The sequence below is a fragment of the Dasypus novemcinctus genome, chromosome X (genome assembly GCF_030445035.2).
Source record: "Dasypus novemcinctus isolate mDasNov1 chromosome X, mDasNov1.1.hap2, whole genome shotgun sequence".
NCBI classification, from domain to species: domain Eukaryota; kingdom Metazoa; phylum Chordata; class Mammalia; order Cingulata; family Dasypodidae; genus Dasypus; species Dasypus novemcinctus.
The window spans coordinates 61,277,126-61,296,109 of record NC_080704.1 but is presented as its reverse complement, the minus strand read 5'-3'; the positions used below and the strand labels follow the sequence as shown (position 1 = coordinate 61,296,109).

At 37.7% G+C, this 18,984-nt stretch overlaps 1 protein-coding gene across 13 annotated transcripts in view; it reads left to right on the top strand.

Moving 5' to 3' along the window:
* Positions 1 to 10,524, top strand: part of KDM5C (lysine demethylase 5C) — a 43,241-nt gene extending 32,717 nt beyond the window's left edge. For all 13 annotated transcript variants that reach the window (XM_058291883.2, XM_058291882.2, XM_058291876.2 and 10 more), the window contains one exon: positions 10,245 to 10,524. In XM_058291883.2, the coding sequence (XP_058147866.1) occupies positions 10,245 to 10,304 (60 nt within the window). In that variant the 3' untranslated portion in view covers positions 10,305 to 10,524. The remainder of the gene's footprint in view (positions 1 to 10,244) is intronic.
* The last annotated feature ends 8,460 nt before the right edge of the window (positions 10,525 to 18,984 follow it).

The following is an 18,984-nucleotide window of genomic DNA, read 5'->3' as shown; positions in this document are numbered from 1 at the left end:
TCCACCAAGTCTCTGTGTTAAGGCCTGTACTGCCCTTGAAAACGGAAATGAAACAGCAGGGACACAAGGGGAGTTTAAACCTGGAAGAAGCATTATAGGCAGAAAAGGCAAGTACATATTCAGAATAAGTGTCTATTCCAGTAAAGATGAATCACTGCCCCCTGCATAACAGAAGGGGTCTGACGTAATCCACCTGGCACCAGGAAATAGTTCTACAGAGGGGGTTCAGTGTTGATCCCTGCTGCTGGTAGGTTGAGAATTCAGCAGTGGCTATAGCCACACTGGCTTGAGTAGGTAAAAGTCCATATTGCTGAACTTGTGCATAACTTTTATCCCTGCCTGTATTAGTTATGTATTGCTGTGTAACAAATTACTGCAAAACTTAGTGGCTTAAAACATTCCTGTAGGTTAAAAATGAGGACACAACTTAACTGGGTCTTCTGCTTCAGGGTCTCTTACAGGTTGCAGTCATCTGAAGGCTTGACTAGGGAAGGGTCTGTTTAAAGCTCACTCACTTGATTGTTGGCAGGATTCAGTTCCTTGTGGGTTGTGGACTGAGGACCTCAATTTCTCACTGGCTGTTGGCCAGAGACCACTTCAGGTTTTTTGCCATGTGTGTCTTTACATAGGGCAACTCACAACATGGCAGCTTGCTTAATCAGAGCAAGCAAGGGAGGAGGGAATATGGGAGGGAAAGAGAATCACAATATTTATAATCTAATCTTAGAAGTGGCATCCCATCCCTTTTGCCATATTCTATTCATTAGAAGTGACTCACAGGTCTAGGCCACACTTGAGAAAATTACACAAGTGTGTGAATACCAGGAGGCAGGCACTGTTGGGGCCATTTTGAAGACTGACTTCTATAGTTTGTCCTCTGGTCCCCAATGATTCATTCATGACCCTTCCACATGCAAAATACATTTACCCCTTCCCATGGTCTCTAAAATTCTCATTCCATCATATCATTGGCTCAAAGTCTAAAATGTTACCATCTAAATCAGGTCCAGGTGTATGTAAATGGAGCTCCCTCTGGTGTATTCCTTGAATATGGCTCCTTGGGTACTATTTTTCTTCATCTCCAGAGCTGTGAAACTAAAGATAAGTTATCTGCCCTCACCACACCCAATGCACAATGGTAGGATAGGCATAGAATAACTGCTAAGACATTCCAGTCCAAAAAGGGAAGAGCTGGGAGACACAAAGAAGTCACTGGTCCATAGCAACTCAGAAATCCAGCTGGGCAAACCAAAGTTCCTTGATTGGGTTGCAAGGCTTGGGACTAATTCTCTGTGGCTCTTGGCTCTATCCTCTCAGCCCTTGGTTCTACCCTCTGTGTCTTCATTTTATATGAAAGGTAGCATGTTTGCAACTGAGTAATCTCAGCCTGCATCGTGCCAAGAGAATTGTGGGGTGGGGGCAAGGCATGGTGGTCCAATGGCCTCTTTTCATTTTATACTGTCTCTGTAATCAGTTGCCACCAGGAAATATTTCCACAGCGGAGCTTGGTATTGATCTCTGCTGTTGGCAGGTTGGGCAGTCAGCAGTGGCTACAGCCAGATTGGCCTTGATCAAAGTCCGTATTGCCAAGCCCATGCATAACCTCCATGCCTTTGACCATGGTCATTTTGTTCAGGAGTCCACTGGACAAGAAAAATGTGGCAGGGATAGACCTTGGCTGACATGCATAGAACAGGATGTCTTGTCCATCTGACAGATCTTCCTCTATAGTAGATTTTTTCTGGTGCTTATTTATGTGGGATATGGATATCCTCGCACTCTGTTCCCTTTCCAAGGGGAAATATTGCCTCTTCAACAATATTTCGATCCTGTTCTTTCCAAGTCTCTTGACTATCTAGCCAAATCATTAGTGATTACGTATTTATCAGTGGAGATCTGTACATCTGACCATCTCTGTGTAGGCAAAGTTTTCCTACTGGGAGAATTTCTCTTCCCACTATCCTTCAGGATCAGCCTCAAGTGGGACTGTAACAGTGCATCTAGCCACTTCCAGCTGGTGAGAGCATATCATGCAGAACCATCTGTAAACCAAGCTTGAATACTGTAGCCCTTAGTCAACTGGTAATAGGGAACGCCCCTTGAGGCCTCATGTGTGAGTGGGAAAGGGATGGCAGTGCAGTTGGTGGGGAGACTGATCCACCTACTCGGGCAGCTTATTTGCGTCTTCTAGACCTGCTTGAATAAACTTACTCTATTTGGTGGTGAAGTGCTTCTGCACACAAACAACTTTATGGCATGATGGGACAGTTAACACACAGGTTGCATGGGTTACTTGATGTCGTGCTCAGTTTCATTCACAAAGTAGATCCTCTCTTCCATTTTTATTATTCTCTGGGGATTCCTATTATCTCAATGTGGCTGTTTTAAATTTTATCCTCCATTTATTTAGTCTTTTTTAAAAGTGTTTTGTGTCTTTCTTCTTTGCTGTTGATTTCTAGAAGAGGTCCCCAATGTAATCTTTCACTCACTGATTTGTTCTGCAGCTATATCCTTCCTATCCTTTATATCATCTATAATGTGTGTATTCCAATAATGTATTCTGGAACTGGAGAAATCACTACAGGATAGGATTTGGGATCTCCTAGGCCTATAAAAGAAGGACTCAGGCCCAAATGTCATGTATTATCTGATCACACTGTGACTGGTGGACCATGGAGACATTCTAGGTCAGAGCCAGTATTCAGTCTGTTTCAAAAGGTCTGGGTATTTCCCTGTCCCCAGGGAACAGTTACCCTGAACATAGGTCCCTTTGGGGAAAGCAAGGAGGGAGAATTCACCAAACGCATTCGTGAAAAGTGTAGCAAGGTCCTTCCTCAAATGGACCCAGCCTCCCCTTTATTCAAGGGGCTCTAGTCTGTGAACTGGCTCAGGTCTGGCAACTGGGAAAGAGGCTTGAACTCTACATTTTGGGGACTAGGTCAGGCCTCTATTTGCCAGACTAGAAGATTTTTTTGGTTATATAGATCGATTAGGACCTTATTAGGCTGTCCATCTATTTTGGTTCTAGAAAAAAACATGCTAATTTGCCACTACTACAGATTCCCAAAGGTCAAACCATTCTGATTACTGCTATGGCTCAGCTGCCCAATTTAGGAGCCAGAGTAACCTTGTCTCTCGAGGTGATCCCATCACCCCCACTGAAATCAGGGAGGCCATTATCATAGTCTCTTACCATGACCCCTGACCTACAGAATAAAAAACACTGAAGTTTTTTTAAGGATACTGGTACTAACTCATGCATTGTTAAGGTAAAGCTAGCTTCTGGGACAGAGAAAAAAAAAAAACTAAAAAAAACCCCACCAAATCTCTGTAATCTAACACAATGAAAGTTTACTTCTCCCTCCTTTAACATTCCAAAGTAGGTGTGAATAGTTGGACTGACCTCTTCTAAGTGGTCATTCAGGAGGCCAAGCACTTTCTGTCTAGAGGGTGTACCATCATCAAAACATGATCGTCATTGTACTACTGTCATCTAGAGTCCAGCCAGCCAGAAGAGGAAAAGACCATGTAGGAGGTTTTTAGGAGCCAAACCTGGATGTAGGGCACATCACTTCCATTCACATTTCATTAGCTAGAACTCAGACAGTGGTCATACATAACTTCAAGGGACACTGGGAAATTCAGTCTGAATCTATCCCCAGGAAGAAAAGAAAACAGGTTTAATGACCATCTAGCTAGTCTCTGCCACACTTCATAATGTACTTTTGAAAGCTCCTGTGAAAGGAATGTCCACACAAGAGGGTGAGTTGATAACACATGAAAAATCTGCTGCAACATTCTTATTGCCCTATACATCTGGATTCCTCCTCCATCTATGTTGTACCAAGGAATTTCTGGTATCTTAACCTCATTTAACATAGGCCACTATGAATCCAAGTTTTAGTCAATCAACTGAGCAACTCTTAGAAATACTTCTAGCTATTTCAACTAACACAGTATATCTGGATTGCTGCAAAGTACACTCTTGTTGAAAAGTTTGGCCCAATCTGCTATGGCTCAGCTGCCCAATTTAGGAGCCAGAGTAACCTTGTCTCTCGAGGTGATCCCATCACCCCCACTGAAATCAGGGAGGCCATTATCATAGTCTCTTACCCTAGATCCCTAGAATCGATTCCTATACATATTACTGAGGTTTCTGTCAATATAAATTAGCTACATTTTTGTGCATATTTAGACCTCTCAGGTCAGATTCTACTTCTCCTGGGACAAACAGGAATGTGAATCCAGTAATGGATGTGGAGTCACCATGGGTGGATGTTGAGAAAGATCATGTGTCCCGAAGTCAGGTAGGGCCAGCTGCATTAGAATAGGGAAGAAGGGCTGCGTCTGCTGCCAGGGGAGGCTTGTGGGCTTTGGGATTCAGGGCACTCAGATTTATCCAAATAAACCTTGATGTTCCTCTTCCAATTTTCAAGGTCCCATCTTACCAAAATCAGTGGCTTTGGTTTCACATAAGAGGTCTGGAGATCCTTTGAATTCAACCTGCATTGTAGTTCAGCAACCTGCAGGATTTGGCTTTATGTCTGATTTCAGACTACATCATTCCTGTAACTACAAGAGATGGTAAATTTATATTTTTAGGGCAGTCAAAGAAGCTCCCCAGTGTCTGACCATGCCTCAAAACAAAAATTTAAAACTGTGATCTTGAAAAATTTTTTTCCTTAGTCATATCAGCAATGCATATTATTGCTGTTTATAAATGGTTAAAAGACAATGCCTATTATTAGACTAAAACAAAGTACATCTACTCAAATACAACATCACTTGGACACAGGGTGTGAAAAGACCAGTTATATATATATATACATTTAAAAACCCATATATACACTATACCCTCACATCCAATCCAGACAGATGTTCTCCATACTTTGCTTCAAAAGCAAGAAACATAGAGCTGCAGAGGTTCTAAGATTCAGAACATGCTGAACATATCTCAAGCATAAAAATGCACTGAAATAGCAAGAATAACATTTTGATCTGAACTCATGCAAAGCAAATAATGAGAACCAAAGATTTACCTACAATTTTAACATTTATTAGAACAGACTGGAAAGAAACTGTGCAAGAAGACCGGTTTCATCCTCACTATAAAATATTTAGCAATTTACTTATTAAACATCAAGTTGAGCCAGTTTAAACCTAAGATTAATTATTATTCCAAACAGGACTCTGTCGCTCTTTGTTTCTACAGGTAACAGTTTCACAAGTACACATTAATACAATTCTAGACAGTATTCATACAAAATTGTTTTCTGTTTTTTTTTTATCTTTTAAAATTGTGAAACATGGCCGCAAAGAGGAAAGGGTATGTGTAAACTTTAAAAATTTTAAAAAGCAAATCACCCAGGTCAAGAAATAGAAAATTACTCAAACCAAAGAAACTCCTCATATGCCCTTTCCTGATCACAACTCCTTCCCCCCAGACCATAAATAATGGTCACCTGACTTTTTACTCTTTTTAAAACTTTCCAAATGTACACAAAAGTAGAGAATATAAAAACCCCATGTATCCATTATCAAGCTTCAACAACCATCAAAATTTTACCATATTTATTTCATATAGCCACCTCTTCTCTCCCTTCCTCTCCCTGCTCTTGATCTCTTTCACTCTTTCTTGGAATATTTAAAGTAAACTCCAGACATGTTATTTCACTCCTAAGAACTTAAGTATGCACCTCAAAAAAAAAGACATTTCTTTATGCAATTACAATGACATTAGCATACCTAACACAATTAAAAATAGTCCCTTAATGTAATCTTATCTATCTTCAAGATTTCCCAAAGTAACTAAAATAATGACTTTTAATAGTTGGGGTGTTTGAATAAGGACCCAAACACTTACTTTTATGGTAACCACTTCCTTACTTTAAAAAAATTTTACCACATAAGTATGAATTTCTAACTATATAATAAGCTTAGTTTTGCCTATGTTTTAAAAAATCATAAAAGTGGAGTCATACATTATGTATTATTTTGTGTCATTTCTTTCACTCAACATTATGTTTTTAAGATTCATCTGTAATTTTACAATAGTTGTATTTTATTTTCTTGGCTGTATAGTATTCCATTGCATGACTATCTATCTATCTATCTATCTATCTATCTATCTATCTATATCTATATATATATATATATATATCATTATCAACTATAATTTGAAAGACATTTGGTTTATTTCTGATTTTTGGATATATTAAAAAGACTGCAAGAACATCATGTGCCTGTATCCTCTATATGTAAACATACATATCTGTATGGCATATGCTAAGGAACAGAATTGTTGGGACAAAGGGTATACACATAGGCAACTTTCGTGAGGTAGTTTTACCAGTGTCCACTGCACCAGCAGAGTATGAGAGGCCCTGTTGCTCTGCATCCTTACCAATCCTTGGTATTGTCAATTTTAAATTTTTGCTAATTTAAAGGGTATATATTGATTCTCATTGTGGTTTAAATTTGCATTTCCCTGATAACTAATGAGGTTGAATACCTTTTCATATTCTTAGTGGCCATATGGGTATTCACTTTCGTGAAATACTTGTTCTATCTACTCTTGCATGTTTTTCTATTGGTTATCTCTCTCTTATGGAATTGTAGGACTTCATATTATAATCTCGATATGAAATCTTTGATGGTTTTAAGTCATACAAATATCTTCTCCCATTCTTTAGCTTGCTTTTGTACTGTTTGTATGTCGCTGGGTGAAAAGAAGTTCTTATTTTTAATGTTTTCAATATTATCAATCCTTTCCTTTCATGATTAGTACTTTTTTTTGGTATCTTATTTAAGAAATCTTTCACTACTCCAAAGTTAAGAATATATTCTCTAATTATAGTCTTTGCCTTTTACATTTAGATCTATAATCTACCTGGAAATTATTTGAGTTTAAAAATACATGGTATGAAATAAATATCTAATTTAGTTTGTGGTTTTTTTCTATTTGGACATCTAATTGTCTCAGCAGAATTTATTGAAAAGACTGTCCTTTTACCACTGCTCTGCAGATGCCATATTTTAGTTAAATCAAATATGAAAATATGCTTGGGTCTTTTTCTGAGGTCTTTGTTCCATTGGGCTATTTTTCTATCTAAAATACAGTCTTTTAAAATTTATTTATTTATTTATAATGCAGTCTTAATTACTATAGCTTTATTAAAAATCTTAGCATCTGATAGAGTGAGTTCTCCCTCATTATTCCTCTTCTTCAGAAGTCATAGCTATTACTTGACTTTTTTCATTTCCATATAAATTTTGAAATCAGTCAAGTTCCATACACATACAAAAATTCATCAGGGTTTTAATTAGAGTTGCATTGAATCTGTATATCATTTTGGGGTGAACTGACATCCTCACGATATTAAGTCCTCCAGCCTATGAACAAGTTATATTGCTCCACTTATTTACATTTTGTTTAACCTCTCTCTAAAAAGTTTTATAGTTTTCTCCAAAAATGATATGCACATCCTTTGTTAGATTTATTTCTAGGATTTCTAGGTACTTGGTTTTTAAATTCTATTTAAATGGTAACTTAAAAATATAACTATTTGCTTGTATAGAGAAATAGATTTGATGTATGTAAATCAATTTTGTATCCAGCCAACTTTAATCCTAGTATATTTATCTCCATTCTTATTTATTTATTTATTTATTTATTTATTTATTTATTTATTTATTTATTTTCTCTGAGACTATTATCAAGATTCTGGCACTTCTATTCTCCATGGCTCTTGTTTTTTATTAATATTTTTAATATTTTTATTACTTCATGCTGCTTTCTGGGAGAGTTCCTCAACCTATTTTTTATCTCATCTACTGTGTTCTTTATTTCAACTATTATATTTTTCATGGCTAATATTTCCACTTTTTGTGCCTGAGAGACGGGATGAAGGAAGGCCCCACTGAGGAGGTAATGATGAATTGTCTAGAGAGATGAAATGGGGTTTGCCAGATTATGGAGAGAAGGAGAATAATCAACCTGAGGGTTTAGCAGTAGCAAAGGCCTAGAGACCAGACAGCAGGGCCCAGTAGGAAGAGAGATGAGGTGGAAAACTACAAGGCTTTATAGGGCCAGAATCACTGAGGTTCATGAGGAGAGTCCTGACTTATGACCCTGCAGATTGTGGTTACCTCCAGGAAAATGGAAGCTTCAAGGCAGTGTTGGAGTATACCCAGCCCTTTGAGGCAAAGACCCCCTCCACTTCATGCCTAGTTCCATTCCCCTTCCTTTGAGATACCTGCCAGTAGGTCCCTCCTTTCTTTCCTGGAGAGGAAGGTAAGTAGAGAAGGGAGAGATGAATTGGATCCAGAAAAGGCATCCTAGAGAAAGTGTGATTAGATATGGACTTTGTGGAATGGGGAGAGAGGGGAAAGGAAGTGGTTCAAATACAGCAGAAGAGTAGAAGGCAGCCATCATGGAGACAGCCTTCTGTATATGAGAGAAAGATGGTGGGGAAGTGAGGTGACAAGAGCCTGCCTTTGAGCAGAAGGGCCTAATCTGGAGAGGTCTGGGAGCTTAAGCTGGTGAAAGAGGAGCCAGACCCTGGGGGCACCCCCAGGGCCAGGCCTATCATTTCTCCAGTCCCAAAACCACTGTGGGTCACAGGCAATTTTCTCCCTCCTCTGGTTGCCCCACTGCCTCCTTCCTAATGGCTTTCTGTGATCAGGCCCCAATCATGCCAGAAGTTCTCCCATCTTTCCCACATATCCCCTCCCTGCTTAAGGAGAGAGTGACCCTTGTTTTATCTTCATAATTTGCTCCAGACAGGTAGCTCCAGGGACTTGATAGGTGTGAAAACTTCAGAATGCCCTGTCCACTGACAGCTTCCATAGCACCTCCCTCCCTGGATGGCCTCCTCACAGGGTTCTTTTAGGAGATTTTGGATGGTGGTGTGTCTCTGTGTCTCTGGGGTTGTCTGATAGAGGGTTAGCTCTAGGAAGAGAAAGATAGTTTCTGGACATACATAGGCTTCATGGAGGTGTGTCGCAGGTGTAGGAATCACATCCATAGGCACAAATCATGATCCTACCACGGTCTTGACCTAAAGGGAGACTTTGATAAGAAAGGGGCCCTGAGTACCAGAGTCAGGGAAGTTAGTTCAAACAGGTGAAGAAATCAGAGGCAGAGAGGCATCAGTGAGTCCATAGAATAAGAGTGTAAAAGCCCTGGTTAGGGTCTAGGCTTCCCGAAGGATTCAGACTACCAGTGTAGCCCTCACAGTGTAGCCTTTGGAGAGGCTTCCAGATGCAAACAGGCCTACAAAAGATATGAAAAAGGAAGCCAAAAGGCTAACAGGCACATGAAGAAACTCAAACTCAGTAGCCATCAGATAAATACAAATGAAAATAAAATTAGATATCATTAGACTGGTGAAAAACTGAAAAAGATGAAAAAGTGTTGGGATGTATGCGTGCAATGCTATAGGAATCCTTATGAACTGCAGGTGGCAGTGAAGATTGGGGCAACCATTCTAGAAAGCATCATCAAATTAAGAATATTCTTTATGACCTGGCAATTCCAGTCCTTGATATACATCCCAAAGATGCATAAGGAAACATGTTGAAGAACAATCATCACATCATAATTTGTGATAGCAAAGAACTGGAAACAATCTAGGTATCCATCCTTAGGGTGTACGCAGAGAAAATAAAGAGTTTTCACACCACAGAGTGCTGTGCAGTAGTTGAGGTTGATGGAAGATGTACACACAGGCTCTTGAATATAGCTTAAAATATATTGCTGCCCATTATTCACAATGCCCAAAAGTAGAAACAACTCAAATGTCCTTCAACTGATGAATGGCTAAATAAAATGCGGTATATCCACACAATGAAATATTTGGCAATAAAAAGGAATGAAGTACGTATAAATGCTACAACACGGATGAACCTTATAAGACATTATGCTGTGAGAACCAGACATAAAAGACGACAGATTGTATGATTCCATTTATATGAAATGTCCAGAATAGGTATATCCATAGAGACAGAAAGTAGGTTAGTAGTTGTTTAGAGTTGGAGGTAGTGTGTGGAAGGAAATGTAGAGTGACTGCTATTGGATATAGGTTTTTCTTTTTCTTTTTTTTTGAGGTACTGGGCCAGGGACTGAACCCAGGACCTCGTATGTAGGAAGCCAGCACTTAACCACTGAGCCATATGGCCTCCCATGAGTTGGTTTTTTCATTTGTTTGCTTGTTGTTTGATTTTTTTGTTTGTTTGTTTTTTAGGAGGCACTGGGAACCGAACCTGGGACCTCCCATGTGGGAAGCAGGTGCTCAACCACTTGAGCCACGTCCAATCCCCTGGGGTTTCTTTTTGGGGTGGTAAAAATGTTTTAAATTTAGATTGTGTACAATACTGTGTACAATACTGTGAAAATACTTTAAAAACCCTGAATTGTATACTTTAAGTGAGTGAATTGTATGATATGTGAATTATATTTTAATAAAGCTAATATATATATTTAGAGATAAGTATATTTCAATAAAGTTGACATGTATATATAAACACATTGCCATACTGTTGATATGGATAAAGCATACACACATACACACACACACACACACACTCCTGCCTCCTTGGAGAAATGACTGATTCCAGGGCTGAGATCAGAGTTAGGAAGGACTTAAAAATGATAGAGACATGACAAAAGAGCCAACTTGAAGGATCTCCCAATGTTCAGATCTGGGACAATTTGAGCAACAAAAGAAATAATAGTTGTAATAGATTATAACCCTTAAAATAAAATAAGAATTCATGAGTTCATACCAATAAAAACAATGAATTAATGAGTGAGTGAGTGAATGAATGAATAAATTAATAAATGGGGAAGGAAGAGTCTTCATTACAAAGTAGAATTCTAACAAATGTAGAAGGAGTGATGGAAATAGAAACACCACAGTTATAATTGTATCAGACATGAATCATTAGTGAGTGGAAGCTTGAGAAACAGAACATCTGCAGAATCTCAAAGTATCTCCTCACAAGTTAGTTATTAATTACAAAGGGAAAAACAGCCACTTTACAATGGTGGAAACCACTTTAACACAGTGATGAAGGTTATCATGAATAATAAGATACATGGACATCATGTACCTTCTGCTATGATGTACTGAGCAGAGTGCATTGTTTATGTGGTATCCTTGCCAAAAGTGCATAACCTCAGTCTAATCATGAGAGAATATCAGACAAACCTAGTTGAGGGACCTTAACTTGGAGCTTTAGAAGTTTTTCCAGAGGGTGTGCGTTTGGATTTGGATCTTGCAGGATGGGTAGAGGGACTTGGGAGAACTGGGGGCCTGAAGTCATGACAGTGGCAAAATATCTACGCTTGAGCTAGAGCTAGATGGTACTGTCAGGTGCAGGGGGCGGGGCGCGGCTAGGGAAGTGTGTCAAAGCCTGCCTTGGTCATAGTCCAGAGGGGCTTGAGAGGGGCTCAAACCCTGGAGATTCCTTCAGGGCCAGTCTCCTTTTTTCTGGTCACTTCATCCCCTCAGTTACCGCGAGGGGGTGCTGCTGGAATTGAGCACCTTCCCTTCAAGCACCTCCCCATCCCCTGGATAATGGCATCCCCTGTTTTGTCCTGTGGTCGGCTCCAGACACGAGGGTAGATAAAGGCCAGGCCTTTGCCCTAGACTGGGGCTAAGGATTAGAAAGGAAATTAAGAAAACAATTCCATTTACAATAGCATCTAAAAGAATAATACATCTAGGAATAAATTTAACCAAGGAGGCAAAAGAAAACTGCAAAACATTGCTAAAAGAAATTAAAGAGAACTAAATAAATGGAAAGACATCCCATCATTCATGGATTAGAAAACTTAATATTGTAAAGATGTCAGTACTGCCTCAAAAGAGCTACAGATTTAACACAATCCCCACCAAAATTCCAACAGCCTGTTGTGCAGATAGGAAAAGCCAATCCTCAAATTTATATGAAATTGCAAGGGGCCCAGAATAGCCAAAACAATCTTGAAATAGAAGGAAAAAATTAGAGAACTTAAAGTTCCCTATTTCAAAATTTACTACAAATAATTCAGAGCTACAATGATCAAAACAGTGTGCTACTGACATAAGGATAGACATATAGACCAATGGAATAGAAATGAGAGTGCAGAAAAAAACTCATACATCTATGGTCAATTCATTTTTGGCAAGGGTGCCAAATCTCTTCAATGTGAGAAAGAATAGTCTCTTCAAAAATGGTGCCAGGAAAACTGGATGTATACATGCAAAAGAATAAAACTGGATCCCTACCTCAGACTATATACCAAAATTAACTCTAAATGGATCAAATGCCTAAATATGAGCACTAACACCATAAAACTCTTAGAAGAAAACATACAGGAAAACCTTCATTGCCTTCGATTTGAAAGTGGATTCTTAGATATGACACCAAAGCAAGAGCAACAAAAGAAAAAAATAAACTGAACTTCATTAAAATTTTAAAGTCTTGTGCATCAACGGATACTACAAAAAAAGTAAAAAGGGAACCTATAGAATGGGAGAAAATAATTCCTATCCACATATCTGTTAAGGGCTTAATATCCAGAATATATAAAGAACTGCTAAAACTCAATAGCAGAAGACAAATAACCCAGTTTAAAAATGGGCAAAGGATTTGAATAGACATTTCTCCAAAGAAGGTATACAAATGGCCAACAAATATATAAAAATATATTCAATAGCATTAGTCATTAGGGAAATGCAAATGAAAATCACAATGAGATTCTACTTCAACCCCCAATAGAATGGCTATTACTAAAATAATGGAAAATGATGGCGAGAATGTGGAAAATTGGAACCCTTATGCATTGCTGGTGGGAATGTTAACGGGTCCAATCACTGTGAAAAACAGTTTGGCAGCTCTTAAAAAGGCTAAACATACAATTACCCTATGACACAGCAACTCCACTCCTAGGAATATAACAAAAATAACTGAAAACAGGTACTCAAACAGATACTTGTATGCTAATGTTCATAGCAACATTATTCACAAGAACCAAAATATGTAAACAATCCAAATGTCTATCAACAGATGAATAGATAAAATGTGGTATTTACATATAATGAAATATCATTCAGCCATAAAAAGAATGAAGTTCTGATACATGCTACATTGTGGATGAACCTTGGAAACATGCTAAGTGAAAGAAGTCAGTTACGAAAGACCAGAAATAGTATGATTCTACTTAAATGAAATATCGAGAATAATCAAATTCATAGAGAAAGTAGATTAGGGGTTACAGAGGCTTGGGAGGGGGAAATGCGGAGTTACTGCTTAATGTTTCTGTTTAGGGTGATGAAAAAGGTTTGGTAATGGATGGTGGTGATGACAGCACAACAATGTAAATGTAGTGAATGCCATTGAATCATACAACTTAAAATGGTTAACATTTTCTCACCACAAATTAAAAAAACAAAAATGTTTTACTTGAATCTCAAGGTTTTTAGAACAAACTCTAGTGCAAAGCCATTAAACCTTCCTATTGCTGTGGACTTACTATCACTACACAGACTTGTTTCAAAATCTTGATAAAAATGCAATGCATGATCCTAGATTGGACTATTTTGCTATAAAGGACATTATCAGGAAAACTGGTGAAATCTGAATGGGGCCTAAGGATTAGATGGTAGTAATGTGCCAGCATTAATTTCATGACATTGATGGTTGTTGTATTGTAGTTATTATAAAAGAAAAGGTTCATATTTGTAGAAAAATATCAGAAGTGATGGGGTAGCAAATCTGCATTTACTATCAGATGGTTCAGGAAGAAATTTTTTATACTGTTCTTGCAATTTTCCTTAATTTTATGATTGCTTCAAAATAAAAAATTATTCAGGAAACGACTGTTTGAATATTTCAACCTGGAATAGTTTGTTTGGCCTTGTAGCTTCCTCTGATAATTAATTTTCCATGCAAACCTTACATTTAGGCTGAGGAATGATGGCTTATTTAAGCACCTGAATCCAAGTCTGAGATGATTCTCATGACTTAAAAATCATTTGTGGACATTGAGTTGTCTTGGAAATACAATAATTTTCCAGTTTACTCAAAAGATTGTCTATTATGATATGAAAATAAATATCTACATAAATTAAATATACTTACATGTTAGGTTCTTAAAACTGAGTTTTAAATGTTAGGATGCATTGAGTGCTTTAAAAAAACTGCATCGAAATTTTTTAAAAACCACATATGGTAAATGAAACACTAATTTTTGGGTAACTTAATACTAAAAATTCACAAAATAAATAGCACTTATACACATGTATGAAAATATTTTGAATGATAGGGTTTTTGTTTTGTTTTGCTTATTTATTTATTTAATTATTTTGAATGATAGGTTTTTGAAGCTATGAAGACCTATAGTTAACCTCTTCTAATGAATCAATTTAATTAAAGAATTCCACTAGTAAGTGCTTTCTTTCTTTTCTTGGAAAAAAAAAAGATAATTCAAAGTGAAATTTCATCAAAAATCAGACTTTGGCTAATTGTCAACATCAAAATCCCATAATACAGGGAGTGGATGTGGCTCAAGTGGATGAGTACCCACATCCCACATGGGAGGTTCCAGTTCGGTCCCACTGCCTCCTGAGAAAACAAAAACAAACAACAAGCAAAACAAATGAAAAAACCAATTCAGGGAAGCCAATGTGGTTCAGTGATTGAGCACCGACTTCCCACATAAGAGATCCTGGGTTCAATTTCTGGCCCCCGGTACCTTAAAAAAAAAAAAAATCCAACAATACAGAAAGAGAGGGAGAAAGAGAAATGGGGAGAGTAGAGTGACAGGAGGAAAGAAAGAAAAAGGGGAAAAAAGGGTGGAGGAAAGCAGGAGTAAAGGGAAGGAAGGAAGAGAAAGAGAATGAGGAACTTACACAGAGAAACAAAATCAATCTTTTAACAGCACTTAATATTGGATACTGATGATTCTGATGAGAAAGATACAACTTCCATAACTCCTGTGTTACCAGAAAAAAAGTGAAAATAAGAGCAGTTTGAATCTAATCAAAATTTAAATATTATACATATGCATACGAAACAAAATATCTTGATGAGCAGGAGCAAAGTAAAAATCAGATTAACTGGAATGATTCCCAGAGAAATGCTGCATAAAGCAGCCCCCACAGAGCTGCTATGGTGGCTGCAGCTGTACATGAAATCTTTCATGTCAGCATAATCATCACTGGATGAAGAGGTTCATAGAGGGAACCATGTGAATACTGTACTGTTCAAATATATTTTTAAAATAATTTAAAACGGGTAAAACCAGTTGTAAATGTTTGCTAAGGATATTTTATAAACATTTATCACGGTTTTAAAAAATTTCACTGCTACTAACTCCCACAGCTGGAACAAAAATAGTGAAAATTAACCAAATCAAAAGTGGTTCTTTGAAAAGACTAATTAGAAAGACCACTGACAAGAATGATAAAGAAAAAAAACTGAGAGAAAGTTTTTTTAAAAAACAAGCCTATATAATGAAAAGGGAGAAATAATTATGGTCAAAACGTATTTTTTAAAAAGGAGAATTATGAATGATATGACAGTGAATTTGAAAACCTAAATGAAAAGGATATATTCTTAGAAATATGTAACATGTTAAAAGTGACACAAAAATAGAGGTCCTGAATAGTTCAGTAAGTAGTAAAGAAATGGGAGTTAAAGAACTCTCCTCCATCAAAACCCCAGTCCCAACAGTTTTGTATGTGAGTTGTAGCAAACTTTCAAGGAATAGTTAATTCCCATCTTATGCATAATAACATAAGAGCAAAACTTATCCATTTTATTTTTTGGACCTAGTGTAACCTACATGGCAAACTTAGAAAAAGAGAACACAAGGGGGAGAAAACCACTAGGGCCATTTCATTTACGGACACAGAAACAAAAATCTCAAATTGTTAGCTCATAGGCATCAACAGGGTATTCTAAAAGACAGTTATGACCAAGTAGAGCTTATCACAGGAATATAAGGATGTTATAGTTCAATATAAAAAATCAATTAATATTTTCAAAAGTTACTTAAAAACTATAGTAATCAAAGTAGTACAGTATCAGCACAAGGACAGACATATAGACCAATGGAATAGAATTGAGAATACAGAAATAAACCCACACATCCATGGACAATTGATTTTTTTAAATCCACCTCACCCCCCCCGCCCCCGCCCTTTGCAGCTTTTTGCTTGCTGTCTGCTCTCTGTGTCCATCCACCGCACGTTCTTCTGCGTTTTTCTTGTCTCCCTTTTTGTTGTGTCACCTTGCTGAGTCGGCGCTCCGTGGTGCTTGCAGGGTGGCAGCTCTCCGCAGCGTGTGGATGAACCTGCCTTCACAAGGAGGCCCTGGGACATGAACCCAGGGACTACCATATGGTAGACGGGAGCCCAATTGATTGAGCCACAGCCACTTCCCTGGATAATTGATTTTTGACAAGGGAGCCAAGTCCACTCAATGGGGGAAAGAAAAATTTATTCAATAAATGATGCTAGGAAAACTGGATAGTCAAATGCAAAAGAATGAAAATGTACCTCACACCGTATACAGAAATTAACTGAAAATGGATCAACAACTTAAATATAAGGATTATAACTATAAAACTCTTAGAAGAAAACAGGAAAATATCATCAAGACCTTGCATTAAGCAATGGATTCTTAGACATTACATCAAAAACACAACCAACAAAAGAAAAAAAATAGATAATTGGACTACATCAAAATTAAAAACTTTTGTGCATCAAGGATATTATCAAGAAAATGAAAAGACAACCAACAGAATGGAAGAAAACATATGCTTGATAAGGGTTTAATACCCAGAATATATGAAGAACTGTTAAACTCAACAACAAAAGGACAAATAACCCAATTTTTTAAATGGACAAAACACTTGAATAGACATTTCTTCAAAGAAAATATACAAATGGCCAATAAGCACATGAAAAGATGCTCAATATCATTAGCCATTAGGGAAATGCAAATCAAAACCACAAGGAGATTCTACTTCATACCCAATGGAATGGCTACTATTTAAAAACGGAAAATAAGTGTTGGAGAAGATGCAGAGAAATAGAAACCCTCATTGTTGGAGGGAATATAAAATGATGCAGTCATTGTGGAAAATAGTTTGGCAGTTCCTCAAAAAGTTACATATAGAGCTATCATTTGACCCAGCACCCCACTTCTAGGTATATATTCAAAAGAATTGAAAGCAAGGACTCAGGCAGATATTTGTACACCAACGTTCAGAGCAGCATTATTCACAATGTTAAAAGGTGGAAGCAACCCAAATGTCCATCAACGGATGGATAAATAAAATGTTGCACATACATACAATGGAATATCAGCCTTAAAAAGGAAAGAAGTTTTGTTGTTTGTTTTTTTCTGCCACAGTATTGAAGGGTTTATTTTTCCATCCAAAGAAAATTAAGGAATATTATGCATGGATAGATTAATAGTTTAGTTTTTAAGGAACAACTTTTCCATAATTTTCAAATATTTTTGTCCAGGAATGCCTGATAATAGGAAGTCTAGCACAGAAACTTATATACATATATATATATGATTTTAAATCTACTTATTAATTTTTATTTTAGTAACATATATACAACCAAAAATGTCCTCCTTTGACCACATTCAGATATAATATATCCAGTTCTCCCAGCACTATTTGTTGAAAAGACTATTCTTTCCCAATTGAGTGGCCTTGGCACCCTTGTCAAAAATCAATTGGCCATAGATGTGAGGGTCTATTTCTGAACTCTCAGTTCGATTCCATTAGTCTATATGTTTATCCTTGTTCCAGTTCCTTGCTGGGTTTTTTTTTTTAACTTTAGTTTAGAGAAGTTTCAGTTTTACATTTACAGAAAAAATACATTGAAGTATAGGAAATTCCCATATAACTCCCACCCCTGCACCCATACATATAGTTTCCCCTATTATTGACATCTTACGTTAGTGTGGTACATTTGTTATAATTGATGAACCAGTACTGAAGCATTGCTACTAACCAAAGTCTATAGTTAACATTCGGTTTATGCTTTGGGTTGTGTAGTTCCACAGGCCTTGCAAATGCATAATGTCATGTGTCTGTCATTGCAGTATTATACATAAGAATCTCACCATCCCAAATATGCCCCGTTGTATCCATTCGTTCCCCCCATCCCTTCTGAACCCCTGGCAACCACTATCTGTATATCAATGTTACAGGTTCTTCTGCTAACATAACATCCACAATAGCAATTAATCTGCTTTGGTCCGCAGCCACAACACTCCCATGATTGTTCATTTCCCAATCCCAGGAGATGCGGAATGACATCTGCTCCGACAGTCCCGGGCTAAGAGGGGACCCAGATACCGCGGGGCAGATGAAAGGGATTATCCCGTCTGTCACTGCAAACACTCCCAGTTTTTTGGGATGGGATATGTCCATCATTATCTTTTTGTTGGTTGTCTGGGGCAGGCACAAAGAACTGGAGAGTAGGATTTGTCTACTACTCTGCTGGGATTCAGGGCTCAACTGGCATTTCAACAGTCCAAAGATTTAAGTCTCTCTAAAATATACTTAACAGTACATTGAAAATTAGAGGTTCAAATAAAAGGAGTATAACAATCATGAGTAGGGGAGCTATAAATGAATATAACTATGTTATACTGGGGAAAGAGATAATATATATTCCCAGATAAATTGCACTGAAGGGGTGTTGATTTTACAGTGCTATGTGTCTTGCCTTTGTTGTCTAGATGTCCCAAGAGCCCTTGGGAGCACTCGTTTGAGGCTTTGTTTCCTGTGGCAGTTAGTGAAATCTGCGTGAGTCCTGCATAAGCTGTAACCTCTGGAATCACCGCCAGACTCACTTTGAAGTCTCTTAGCCATAAAAAATCTTTTATGCTTGGTAATAATCCCTCAGTTCCAGAGACACTGATCCCCAGAAGTCACTGGGAGTCATGTTACATGCGGGGGGGGGGACG